This window comes from Narcine bancroftii, chromosome 6 (assembly GCF_036971445.1).
Source record: "Narcine bancroftii isolate sNarBan1 chromosome 6, sNarBan1.hap1, whole genome shotgun sequence".
Lineage (NCBI taxonomy): Eukaryota > Metazoa > Chordata > Chondrichthyes > Torpediniformes > Narcinidae > Narcine > Narcine bancroftii.
The window spans coordinates 78,733,237-78,747,252 of NC_091474.1; the positions used below are offsets into that span (position 1 = coordinate 78,733,237).

General features: G+C 42.9%; 1 protein-coding gene across 5 annotated transcripts in view; it reads left to right on the plus strand.

The window, feature by feature from the left end:
- The window catches only part of kcnma1a (potassium large conductance calcium-activated channel, subfamily M, alpha member 1a), a 743,259-nt gene that overhangs the window by 640,202 nt on the left and 89,041 nt on the right, over window positions 1-14,016 (plus strand). For all 5 annotated transcript variants that reach the window (XM_069885464.1, XM_069885465.1, XM_069885462.1 and 2 more), the window contains exon 22: window positions 3,409-3,601. In XM_069885464.1, the coding sequence (XP_069741565.1) occupies window positions 3,409-3,601 (193 nt within the window). The remainder of the gene's footprint in view (window positions 1-3,408; window positions 3,602-14,016) is intronic.

A 14,016-nucleotide genomic window follows, 5' to 3' on the forward strand; every position in this document is an offset into this window, starting at 1 on the left:
ATGGGTGACGGTCAAGGTGACTCAGTGGGGCAGTTCAACACTCCAGAAGGTTTGATCCTAATTCATATCTGTGGACATTTCACATTCTTCCCTGAAAACCAAGTAGTTCTTCCCACGTCCCAAAGACAATTGGTTTTGGCAGATTAATGAGCCAATGGACCAAAGGTCCTGCTTGCATGCGGTGTAACCTGTAGCTATGATGAATTTTTAGCCTGCTATTAGGTTGGAAAAGCACACTGATATCCCAATTAGCACTAAATACAATTTAAAAAGGGAATGCGATATACTCACTTTGAGGGTGTAGCCTGGTCACTTTGAAGACCTTCTGCATGCTTAAAGACCAATTTAATGTCATTACAGAGGTGGAATAAATGGTGTTCATATAAACCCAGAAGATTTGGAGTTTTTATGCCATTTTATTGTGATGCAATGTGAGTCCATTTCCCTTTTAAGAGTACAATGTGCATTTCCCTTTTAAGGGCCCTTGATATCGATCTGAGCATCCCCAGGTGTGGAAGCAATGATTGTTTCTGAGCTGGTCACTGGTGAGCTGAGTTTATATTATTGATCACTAATGCAAGGCCGGAGTCCATGGGAGCTCGCAGTCGGGGGAAATGCCCCTTGCTGCTGCTCTCCCAAGTGTGAGCGGCCCCCCTGCTGAGCCCAGACGGGCACCACTGTGGCAGAAGGAAAGTTTGCCCCACCCCCCCACCCCCCACCCCATCCCTCCTGGCCTCCGCGGGGCTCCAACAGGAACCGCATGTCCGGGGGATGGAGCCAATAAATCTCACCCTTACTTTGCATGGCAAATGTCCAGGAGCTAAATGTTAGTGTTAACTTCTGCCAGACGCAAGTTTTGCGGCATGAAGTCATAGAGTTTTACAGCAGGGAAACAGGCTGTTCGGCCCAACTCGTCCATGCCAACCAAGAAGCCTTTTGCCTTAATTTTCCCTGTCAACCTTGGCTGTCCGTGTACCTGCCTTTCTTACTTTCTCCAACATTGAGTTCCACGGACTTGCCATTATCTGTGTGAAAACGCATCCTTTGCGACTCTTTTAAATCTTTCTCCATCTTAAAGCTAGCTTTAGATCCCTCTAATTTGGAAAAAAAGACTGATATTACTTTGCTTCATGATTTTGTCACCTCTTTCCCCCCACCACCGCTCCCCCACCCCTCCCTGCTTTCTGCATCTTGTGTTCCAGGGAGCAAACTCCCAGTTGATCCAGCCTCTGCTTAGAATTCAAGCCATCTCCGCTGCTTCATCATAGACTATAAGAGCACAGTGCAGGCCTTTTGGCCCACAATGTTGTGCCAACCTATATAACAATCTAAACCTTCCCTATCTTACACCCATAACCCTCTATTTTTTTGCATCCATGCCAGTAAATGTACCAGCCTCCACCACCACCCTGGGCAATGCTTTCCAGGCACCTACTACCCTCTGTTTTATTTTTATAAAACCTCTAACGTATTCCCTAAACTTTCCTCCACTCACCTTAAAAAGATAACCTCTGGAATTGGCTAGTCACCCTGGGAAAAAGGCGCTGGCTGTCCACCTTATCTTTGCCTCTAAGAATCTTGTAGACCTCTATTAAGTCACCTCTCGTCCTTCCTTCCAGCTCTGCTAACCTTGCACCATCCTTGTATGTATAAACACAGAAGCAGTGCCATCACCCAGGATGTGAAACCAGCTGTGACCAGTGAATGATTGTGGTTCATCCATCTGGAGATGCATCAATCAATCTGGGTTCAGTTTCTCGCTACCCATTCAGCGCTCTCCCCAAGCCAGTACTGTCAGAGAAATCAACTCTTGCAGTCAATCTTTCAAAGCTCATAGGCCAGCTGACATGAGAGACTACAACCAAGGAGGCCCTGGGAACAGGAACTTGTTTTCTACAGAAACAAGAGACTGCAAATGCTGGGATCTGAGGTTAAAAGCAATCTGCTGGAGGAACTCAGTGGGGTAGGCAGCATCTATGAAGACAGAGCAATGGTCAACGTTTGGGGTTAAGGTCACAATGCAGAATCACAACTCTAAATGCCGCTGAGATCCTGCACGGAGTTCAAACAGTGAAAACAAACTGCAGGAGGAGCTCCATGCAGGATCCATGAGGCATTGGGGGTTGTGGTTCTGCATTGTGAACTTAACCCCAAACATTGACCATCGCTCTGCCTTCACAGATGCTGCCTGACCAATTGAATTCCCCAAGCAGTTTTTTTTTTTTAATGCTAATTTTCTATTCTGGTGAATTTTCAGAAAATAAGAATGTTCCAAGGGCGCACTCTGAACACACCAGGAAGCCTTGTCTTCTCGGTGCTTGCACAAGGAAATAAAATGTACATCCCTTCAAAGCACAATCTTCCACAGCAGAACAGAAATGTTTTCCCGCAGCTAGGACTTTAGATCTGACCTGGTTTATCTGACAAGTATATCGTTCTCAGTAACACCATATCCAGCCGTGCAGGGAGTCTACTGAAGTTTATTATCGTCTTACTGCACAAGCACTGTCCAACCTGACAAAACAGCGATCTCTGGTCCTCAGTGCAAAACACGCAGACACACAACCAGATATAACACACTTACTGACAAAAAGTACACATGCAGAATGAGTATTCATATATAAATAAATGTTATTTCTTGAATATGAGAGTCTTGGATGGTCAGTGTGAACAGTTCCTTTAGTCATTCAGCATTCTCACTGCCCGTGGGAAGAAGCTGCTCCTCAGCCTGGTGGCGCTGGCTCTGATCCTCCTGCATCTCTTTCCCGATGGGGGCAGCTGAAAGATGCAGTGCGCAGAGTGGAAGGGATCCTTCACTCTTCAAACCATGATCCCGGTAGATCATGTCGATGGGGAGGGAGGGAGAGAGACTCCATTGATCCTCTCCACCGCTCTTATGGTCCTGTGGATTGACCTATTTCTCTGCCACTACTGTGATGCAGCCGGCCAGGATACTCTTGATAGACCTCTGGCCAATAAATTAGTGATAACTAGTCACCACGGTTAAGGCCTGTTCATTTTATACCCCTTTACGGTGGGGCACATCCAGATGCAGAACCAGTTCTCTGACATTTTGCCTGGCATTTAGTTCACACATTCTGAATGCCAGAGTTTGCCAGTTAGAAAAGATTGCTCCCAGTTATTGACTTGGCATCAGTGACTCTGATGTGAATAGCTGGTAACAGGCCAACTTCTTATTTGCTTTTAATGGCTTCACTGACTATAAACAATGAACCAGAGAGTTGCCATCAGCACCATCTAACCCTTTCAGAGAAGTGCACATCTCCAATTCCCCAGCACACTGTTACATTGGTTTAATGTTGGAGTATAAAAGACTACTTGTTAAGTATTGTCCCATAGCTTCAGTCTTGATCTTTAATTTGTTTTTCTATTTTATATTTGCTGAAGGGTACGCCATTATGTCGAGCTGATTTAAGGGCTGTCAACATCAACCTCTGCGACATGTGTGTTATTTTATCAGCCAATCAGAACAATATCGACGATTGTTCGCTTCAAGACAAAGAATGCATCTTGGCGTCACTCAACATCAAATCTATGCAGTTTGATGACAGCATAGGGGTCTTACAAGCTAATTCCCAAGGTAAGGACTGCCCTATAATACTTCCCAACTTTGCCTGGAGGGGACAGGAGCTGGCAAGAAGAATATCTCTCACTCAGTAATTCAGTCTCGTATTGGTTCGTTTGACAGTAAGGGTAACTGACTGCTTTGATGTTATAAACAGGACTGAGATAAACAATGAAAAGGAATAGCTTTGGGATTGATGGCAATTTTCTAATGAGTTGAATCTTAATATAGATTGGAGCAATTAAATTTAAGTGCTTAAAAGGTCGATATTTTTAATTTGTGATTGGTCCTTTGACTGACTGATTCAAAGAACCAAGCTGAAGAAGACCCCAAAAAATATTTTAATATATATGGAAATTTCCCTTACAACAATTGTTTTTGCTATTCTCAAACATTTCATTAATTTGTCACGAGGTCAAGGGAGGAATGGAATTGGCTGCATATTTTTCAGCTCTGCCACCTCCTGAAGTGTTTGGGGGAAGGTTCCTTGTGTTTTCTATTTAACACCATAATATTGTCAGACACCACACATCTCCCCCCAGCCATGTCTCCAGTGTTGACTCTGCTCACGTTGGAGTGAGGTGGGGGAAACGACCTCACCCCATGAAACATTTGGTTGGGGAAGGAGGAAAAAATAGATTCTGATTGTATGCCTGTTTGTACAGTGACGTGAAAACATTTTAACTGGGGCTGCCTTGGGATGGAAACATATTAGAAATTGTTAATATGCTTCTTTCTCATTTGGGACAAGGCTTAGTGTCTTCTTGCAAGTGAGAAATGGCGGGGGACATTTAAAAGCGGCAAATAAATGTGTTGTTACATCTCCACGTCGGTGTTGACTGCCATTATTTACTACATTGTAGACCCTGTTATAAATATTTTAATATCTGTTCTTGCCTTAAGACATTGAGATGGTTAAGTAGATTCCATTTTAGGTTCCTCCCAACTTTAATCTAGGGAAAAAAATATTATGATTTAATTAAAATGTACGAGTACATCAACATTTGGTCCAACCGAAGGTAATGATTTATCTAGATGACGATGCATTACAGCAGTTGCTAGGCAACAGGTTGAAATTCAACCCATTGCTTTAGGCTGTTTATAAAATTACTGAAATCGATTTGCAACAATTGCTAAATAACACTCGCCAACTTCAAGTAGTGGTATTTGAAAGCTAACAGAGCAATAGATAATAACACCGTTTAAAAGATTGCAGTTCTGAAATATTTATAAAAGCACTTTATACCTCCTTTGAGACTTTTAAAATGTTCAGCATCTTTAATGTTGGACAGGTTGTTCCAAAGCTAGTCTTAATTTCCCTCCGAATAGATTGAAAAGCTCTCGTGTCGGCAAGGTATTTGACATGACGGTAGTATATTTTAAAAGCCTCTGGATAGATTTTGAGCTCTATCATTATTACTGTAATTGTGTTTGGAGCCTTATTAGAATGACTTTTGGCCCTTTAATTTTTTTTCCTCTTCTTCAGAGGCTAAGTAATCTTAATTAAATGGCTAAGAGAGTGCCATTTAAACCACTCACTTGCAAATAAAAATTAAATATTCTCAGGGTAATATTTTACACACCTTTGGCATGTCACAAGCAGCCACCCTGCAGGTTTATATTTACTAATTGCAAACTCAAGGCAGGAGTGCAATGTGAGTAAACCACATAACCCTTAAGATTCTAATGAGACTATAAGGACTGCATCAGATGATGTTGTTTAAGTGGATAATGGTTCCAGAAATGTTCTAATTGCAGGGTGAAGTACATTAGTGTGGTATCTACATTTAGGATTTTTTTTGCAGAATGGCCTTGAGGGAATAGTTCAGAAAAGGCATTACCTCCAAAATCCTGCCATTTCCATTTACGACTTGCTGTACAAATCCTACATTGCCATTCTCTTACTATTCAAAAAAAAAATGTTTTGAAACCTGGGGTGAATTCTGGTGAAGTGTGCGTTTTATCTTCATTTGGAGCATGGTTTAATTGTTATTTTATGCAGAGGTCCAATTAAAAATCTGCCCGAGCTGCCAGACAACTTGGGTTGTGAATTTTTCCGTGACTGGACCTGCTCTACTATTGTGAATCTCCCCTGGGCCGAGTCGAAGTCCCTCGTGGAGGTTTTGTTGCCATCTCACAAATGTCCTTGGGATCTTGAGACAAACTTTGGTCATCACTTTTATGACAAAATAGATTTTCCTGTGATTTTGAGGATGCATATGATATTGGACTTCAGGAGGAAAAGGAACGACCACCCTCCACTACACATCAATAACTCTGTAGTGGAGAGCACCAAGTTTCTTGGAGTTCACTTAACTACTGACCTCTCGTGGACACTCAACATCTCCTCACTTGTCAGGAAGGCCCATCAGTGACAGCACTTCCTGAGAAGACTGAAGCAGGCAAATCTACCAGCCACCATGATGTCAACCTTCTACTGGGGCTTTATGGAGAGCATGCTGGCCGGCTGCATCACAGTGTGGTACAGCTGCTGCTGAGAAATGAAGGGAATTCAATCTTCTGGACCATAAAAGTGGCAGAGAGAATAATTAGGGTCTCCCTCCACCCTTCCTCCCCATCAATGTGATCTATTGGGATCATTGTCTGAAGAGGGTGCGGAAAAGCATTGAGGACCTCTTCTACCCTGTACACAGCAACTTTTAGTTGCTCCCATCAGGAGATACAGGAGTATCAGAGCTTCTTCGCATGTAGTGAGAATGCTGAACGACCAAAGGAACCATCCGAGACTCTCATATCCCTGACTTAGGAAATATATTTGCATATCTGAATACTTATTCTGCATGTGTATTGTTTGGTTGTGTGTCTGCATGCTTTGCACTGAGAACTGGAGAACTTAGTTTCATTGGGTTGATAAACTTGACATGTCGCCCGACTTCTGGCAGTAGGGCTTGTGAATGATGAAATTTCTAAATTTGATTGCAGTTCTGAACTGAGCTCATGAGTCCCAGTTTAAGGTCTGTTATTGGTTCACTCACTAGGGGACATAGCCTCAAGATTCAGGGGAGAAGATTTAGGATGGAGATGAGGAGGAACTGCTTTTCCCAGAGGGTGACGATTCTATGAAATTTGCTGCCCATTGAAGCTGTGGAGGCGACCTCAGTAAATATATTTAGGATAAGGTTAGATAGATTTTTACATAGTAGGGGAATTAAGGGTTATAGATAGAAGACAAGTATGTGGAGACGAGCCTGTCATCAGATCAACTCTGATCATGTTGCATGGTGGAACAGGCTTAATGGGCCAGATGGCCTACTCCTGCTCCTATTTCTTATGTTCCTATGTCCCCTTGTACTGGACTTCCCTATATGTTTTTCCTCTCATTTTTCTGAACTTCTGTGAGTATAACCCTAGTCTTCATCAGTTCTGCCACCCCAGGAATCTGCCTGGTCATCCTGTTCTGCATTCCCAAAACATCAAGAATATCCTCCTTCAGATTAGGAGACAAAAGTTGAACCAGGAACTAAAGGTGTGACCTGTTGACCTCTGTCATGGCAATGGAAGTCTTTGAAAGAAGTACCATATTTTGATGGCATATAAGACTCATGGACCCCACCACCACCACCATTTCAGCAGGGAACATTAAGAATCTTTTTTTAGTGTATTTACGGGAAAGTTGGCAAATGGGTTCCTCCTGCACCTCTTGAGTTGCTGGTGGGGGCCATCGTAGATGGCCTTCTCAGTGGGGTAGGGAGCAGCAGTGGCATCTGGAGAGCACAGTCGGCGCTGCTGACAGGGACCTAACGTCAATGTTGCACTTCAGATGCAGGGGATACATTTGAGCCAATTTTGCGGGGGGGGCGATAAGGTGGATCTTGAATGCCGTCAAATACGGTGCAAAGAAGGTTTAATAACCTGATTGAAACAAGGAAGTTTGTAAATGCTGTGATTTTAATAAACACACAAAATTGTGGGAGATACTCTGCGGGTCCAGCAGCGTTCGTAGGAGGCAGAGGTGTGCAACCGAGGTTTTAGGCCTGAACCTTTCCTCAAGATGTGCGTAAAACGCAGACGGGGGCCTGATTAAAAAAGGTTGGGAGAGGAGCAAAGAAAGGGCAAAGTGAGGAGCACAGGCCAACAGGCAAGAGGCCTGTTAGGTCTCTCGGCCTATTGGTGGACATGGATAGTAAGGAAGGAGTGAAAAACTGAACTCCTATTTCTTTGGTTCATTTTTTTTAAATATTTTTGATTTTCCAAGACTTGCACAAATCCAGATAAACAATACAATCTTTCTCAACAATTAAATATCACATTCAGAGCCCTTTCCCCTCATCCTGACCATCCCTCTTCCTTCCCTCTCATACCCTAAATATCACAAAATTATTTAAATTAATCAAATATTTTTTAAAAAACCAAAAATCTACGGAGTGACCGACCCTTAAAGGAACCAAATATAAACCCAAAGTAACATAAAGTAAAATTAAAATGACACAAGAGCATGTTGTCTGAGCCCTGACTCCCTTCATTTATCTGTCATTTCATTATTAGTACGTATTTTTACCTTCTATTGAGAAGGAGTGTACGGTTACACTGTAGAAAAGGCTTCCCCACCCCAATGAATGTGTCATATTTCATCCTTAAATTGTACGTGATTTTTCTCCAGGGCAATCCAACTCTGTATTTCTGTATTCCGTTGTATGATATTTGTTATGTTAGAAATTTCTTATGCTCTTATGACCCCTTGTATTGGACGTCCCCAACATTGGGAACATTCTTCCTGCATCTAAGCTGTCTTGTCCTGTCAGAATGAATAGTTTTGTTGATCCCCTCTCTTTCTTCTAAACTCCTGTGAGTATAATTCTAGTCTTTTGTCAGTCTTGCCATACTAAGGATTTGCCTGGTGACCCTTTTTTGCTCTCACTGAGCAGCAAGAATGACCTTCCTCAGATTAGGAAACAGATCGGGAGAGGTGGACAGCTCTGTGAACACAGAACTGGAAGAAAGGAAATGGGGGGAGAGGGATCGAGAGATATGAAGGAGGTGGGGGGGGAGGGGGTAACATTACTGGAGAAGTTGATCATAATGTCATCTGATTTGAGGGTGACTGGCAATCTGTTAGGTCTCTCGGCCTATTGGTGGACATGGATAGTAAGGAAGGAGTGAAAAACTGAGCTCCTATTCCTTTGGTTCTTTTTTTTTTAAATATTTTATTTTTGATTTTCCAAGACTTGCACAAATCCAGAAAAACAATACAATCTTTCTCAACAATTAAATATCACATTCAGAGCCCTTTCCCCTCACCCTGCCATCCCTCTCCCTTCCCTCCCATACCCTAAATATCATAAAATTATTTAAATTAAACAAATATTTTTTTTAAAAACCAAAAATCTATGGAGTGACTGGCCCTTAAAAGAACCAATTTTAAGTTGGTTCCTGGAATGGGTAGATTGCCTAATGAGGAAAGTTTGGATAGGGTCAGCTTGTTTAGATGAGTGGGAGGGAACGATTCCATCACACAGAGTGAATATGAAATGGAGAAACAAAATAACTACAGACAAAGAAAGAGGATGTGGAGGGAAATAGCAGGGCACAGAGGGTAGTAGATGGCATTTTTGGTCGGGTCCCTTTTTTGAGATTGAAGAGAATATTTCTTTGAGGGGAATAAACTTGAAATGGAGGTTTATTTACTGAAAATAAAAAGTTTCAACAGGATCGGAGATGGGGGTGATTTTTATTTTCTCTCAGGCATTTTAGAATTCCTTCACTCAGAGAACCATGGAAGAAGTCTTTGGACATTTTTAAACTTGATGTAGATCAGGAAGGGTTGAAAGGATCCTGTGGGTAAACTAAATGCAGAGATAAGGTGTTAATCAGATCAGTCGTGATCATACAAACTGGCAGGAATGCGCTTGATAATGTGGTGATCTCATTCGTGCCCTATGTTTGTACGTTTGTTCATCCTCCTCAAATGCATGTTGTAGGATTCCTTTGCATCTGCCTCAGAGGACAGAAAGGCATGAGTTGCAAGCTAACCAGTCTGTCCGTGCCGTATTCCCTGATCATTTTAGACCATTGAGTCTGCCCTACCATTTAATCATGAGCTGATCCATTTTCCCACTACCCAGCCTTCTCCCCAATACCTTTGATGCCCTGGCTAATCAAGAACCTATCGATCTCTGCTTTAGATACTCCAATGGCCTGGCCTCCACATCTGCCAGTGGCAACAGATTACACAGATTTACCACCCTCTGGCTGAAGAAATTCCTGCACATTTCTATTCCAAGCAGATGCCCTTCAATTTTGAAGTGTGTCCTCTTGTCCTAGACCAGTGATCTAGGACCTAGGCCCTCGGGACTCTGTGGCTAGTAAGGGATTCCTTAAGGTGGTGTGTCAGTGGGAAGGAAGGTTGAGAATCACTGCTCTAGACTGAAATATTTTGCTTGAGAAAAATTGTCATTGGCCCATTTTCTTTGGAGTTATGAAACCGTGCAATTATGTACAATTAAAACAATAGTTTTCAATAATTTTCTTTATACTCACATACTCCATTAAGGAATCCTTTTTTCACTCACTGAGCACCTAGCAGAGGGATTCCTTAAAGTGGTATGTGAGTGGAAAGAAAAAGTTTGAAAATCACTATCCTAGACTCTCCCACTGTGGGAAATAACCTTTCTAGGTCTACTCTGTCCACGTCTTTCAACATTGAAAATGTTTACTGAAAGGTTAGCCCATGCAATTCCAACTGAAACCTTTGTGGTGGGACACTGTTATTGCAGGCATTGTACTGGTTGGCCCACCCCGGATATTGTAACTCCTCCCCCTCCAGGATTCCTAATAAAGGTGGTATCGCCCAATCCCCTCCCTCAGTACTGCCTTGGAATCAGGCCAACAGTGTGTAAGCTATGACTGTAAGTTTATAGTGATTAAAGCCTATTCATCTCGATTTCTGGTCTGTCAGGTCTAATTGAAAGTGCCACAACCTTTTGACATGGATGTGGGGGAACGAGCTCTGAGGTACCTGGTTTTTCGGATACCCACCTAATTAGGATTCTTTCTTCATTGACTTTCTTTAAAAGTGGCATATTTCAGTATAATCTCCATTATCCAAAATTCAAGCAACCAGCAGCCTCAATCAACTGGCAAAAAATTGTGGAAAATATATAGGTAAAAAATATGGAAGTTTAAAATTGGCACGCCTCGCCGTTAGTTCACCAATCATGCAACAACAATCTCAAGCAACTGGAAAATTCACTTATCCGGCATCTACCAATCCCATAGATACCATAGGTTTCATTGTACTTAGATAATGTGACTTCAGTCACGGACTGCCCGCTTGGTTTTTGTTAAACATGGTAAAGTCCACATTCAGTCAACAATGGAGATGTGTGCTGTTCTCAGATTCTAGTTAACATCATTAGCTTATGGCGACCTGGCCTGCTTTCATGAAACTATCCTGTGTTGAAGTGGATTCAGTTTTAATTAACCTCTGTATCAAGTTTGAACTGACAGGGTCTGATTTATGAGGTACATTACTTCCATTTTGCTATTCACTACTTAAATTTCACACCCTGAAATAAAATAGTAACCACCGCCCATTTGGACTTTAAAATAGAGCAACACAAATCTTCCCTTTACACACTGGAGTTCTTGTTGGGATTGGATTTCACTGTCCATTATCATGAGCCTTTTGTATGGGCTACACTGCAATTTTTAACGTGGACTTTTGTCAGCAGCCTCATTCTTCCCTTAGTGTGGGCAGCTTTACTTTGTTCAGTGCAAGGATGTGCTTGGTTTTTGTTCACTTCCATTCCTGACCTTTCTCACTTTCAGTTGACACAAAAAGCTGTCTCTGGCCATATGTCCAATGGTTTTCCAGTAGAGAGGGTTCCAAGGCTAACTGGGGTGGCACAGTCAGTGCAGTGCTGTTACAGCACCAGTGACCAGGGTTCCAATCTGACGTTGTCAGTCAGGAGTTTGTACGTTCTCCCCATTACTGTGTGGGTTTCCACTGGGTGCTCTGATTTCCTCCAACTCTTCAAGATGTACCAGTGTTGTATGTCAATTGGGTGTAATTGGGCGAAAGGGCCTGTTACTGTGCTGTATGTCTAAATTTAAAATGTAAATGTTGGGTCCAGAGCAAACAAGGAGAAGCCAGAGGGACTTGGCAGGTCAGGCAGCATCCATGGAGAGCAATGGCCAGTCAATGTTTTGAGTTGCGACCCATCTTTGATTCCCAGAATCTGATGATAAGCAAAAACTGTGGCTGAATTTTAATTCCCGGCTTTAAATGGCTCTTCCCAATGGAGTTGTGTCAGTTCACAAGAAGGTGGCCCCACATTCTCAAGTAAAGTGAGAAATGCGGCCAGAAGCCATGTGCATCACCATTTGGTAATTAATGTGCATTGACCAGAGGAACTGCTCACACAAACCATCCGAGGTACTCATATGTACAAAATAATATTTATTTATTTGTATAGATGAAATACATGTCCTGTATATGTGTTGTATGTATGGGTGTTATTTCTTTTTGTTTTACACCGAGGGCTCTGTTTCGCCGAATTGTACTTCTACAGTCAGATGACAATAAACTTGACTTGGCAATGCTGCACTTCAGTATCCTGATCCCAATCTCATCTCTTCTCATTCCCTTGAAGACCAAAAATCTATCAACTTCAGCCTTGACTGAACATCAATAGCATTCCAAGGGACAGAATTCCACACATTCACAACCGACGACTGAAAGATATCTTTGCCCTCCTCAGTGTTCTGGTCAATTTCTCCACCCTGAGGAAATAGCACCCGTCCCTTGCAAATTGTTCCTGGTCAATGAGGCCACCTCTTATGAGCAGAGCGCTTTAGATCATAAAATAATACGGCTTAATTTTTCTTGATGTAAAACATGAACTTCTGCAGACACTGTGATTGAAGTAGGCCAAGCAGTGTAATTTATGTAGCAAAGATAAAGATACATAACCTGTGGCGGTGTGACGAGTGCAAGAAACACATCCACCACGTTGAGGGTCGTTAACGACTGTCTTTATTCAAATTCAGCGCGCCCCTTTAAGGGCAGCATGAGCTCAGTCACCTGGTGCATTGTGACATCATAATCGCTGCCCAGGGTGCGCACTCGAAGGGATGGTGGAGTCCGAGAGAAACCTCTGACAACGCCATTTCCCCATGGCTGCCCCACCACGTGGCGATACAAGCGGGGCCGGTTCACCATGAGGATGTGCGCCGCCATTCATCAAGGTATGAGCAATGTTAGCGGGTGCCCCAACAAAATGGTGGGGGGGGGAGGAGCACAGTCCAACAAGCAGGAGGTAAATGGTGGATAAGGGAGGGAGGGCACACCAACAAACAAGTAGGGTGGGGATAATTCTATCAATGGAGAGGTGGAAAGGAGACAAAGGGATGGGGAAGCGAAATAAAACAGGGAAGTGGTCTAGCAGAATCCAGAGAAGTCAATGTTAATACCACCTGGTTGGAGAGTGCCCAAATTAGGCATTTCTCCTCCAATTTACGGGTGGTCTTAGTTTGACAGTCATGAACAGACATGTCAGCGCGGGAGTAGGGTGCAGAATTGAAGTGGTTGGCCATTGGGAGACCCCTGTCATTGATGCAGACAGAGGGAAGGTGCTCAGCAAAACGATCTCCCTGTCTGCGTCCAGTCTCTCCATGGGGGCACCAGAAGCAGTAGTCGATGGCCCCGCGGATGGACAAGTTGCTTCACTTGGAAGCTGTTTGTGGCCCCAAATGGTGGTGAGGGAGGAGGTGTGGGTGCAAGTGTGGCATGAGACTTCACATTATACTTTGCATTGGATAGTGCCTTGCCACAGAGTTACTGACTCTTGGGCATACAATGAAAGTTGTTGCATCATCTCCTGACTCCAACCAGCCTGCCTTGACATTCTCTTCATTGGTTGGCTGACATTACTGTTGCTGAAGTGAGGCCAAACTTCTGTGCCATCAGATTTGTCCCAGCTGGATTTTTCTTGTCAGTCTGTCCAGCAATTGAACATGCTCTATCTGAATTGCAAACAAACTGACAGAATGGATAACAAGCGATACATGTTTCTAAACTGGGAAGACACCCCTTTAGCAAAAGATTGCAGGAGTACGGGAGGTTTTCGAATTTAACTCAACTGATTTACATTAATGGGAGTTACAGCAGAAAAGTGACCGTAGCTCTCAGGTGAACTCTTGAGGATTAACGATAGTTGATTTTGAGGAACAAAGATGAGCCCTGTTGAATTTTTTGAAGTTGGACCTGAACCTTGGAGAGCAATTGACTAATTATAACTCTCAAGCTGCCAAAAATATTTTTATACGCTTGAGTTAAATTTATTTTCAACTAAACTGGTTGAGCTACTTCCCATTAGACTTGAATCTTTTGCCATCAAATAGTAACAAACATGTTTGAGTTTATTAACTCTTTTCTGATTGGCAGGATTTAAATGGGTCTATGGTTATGT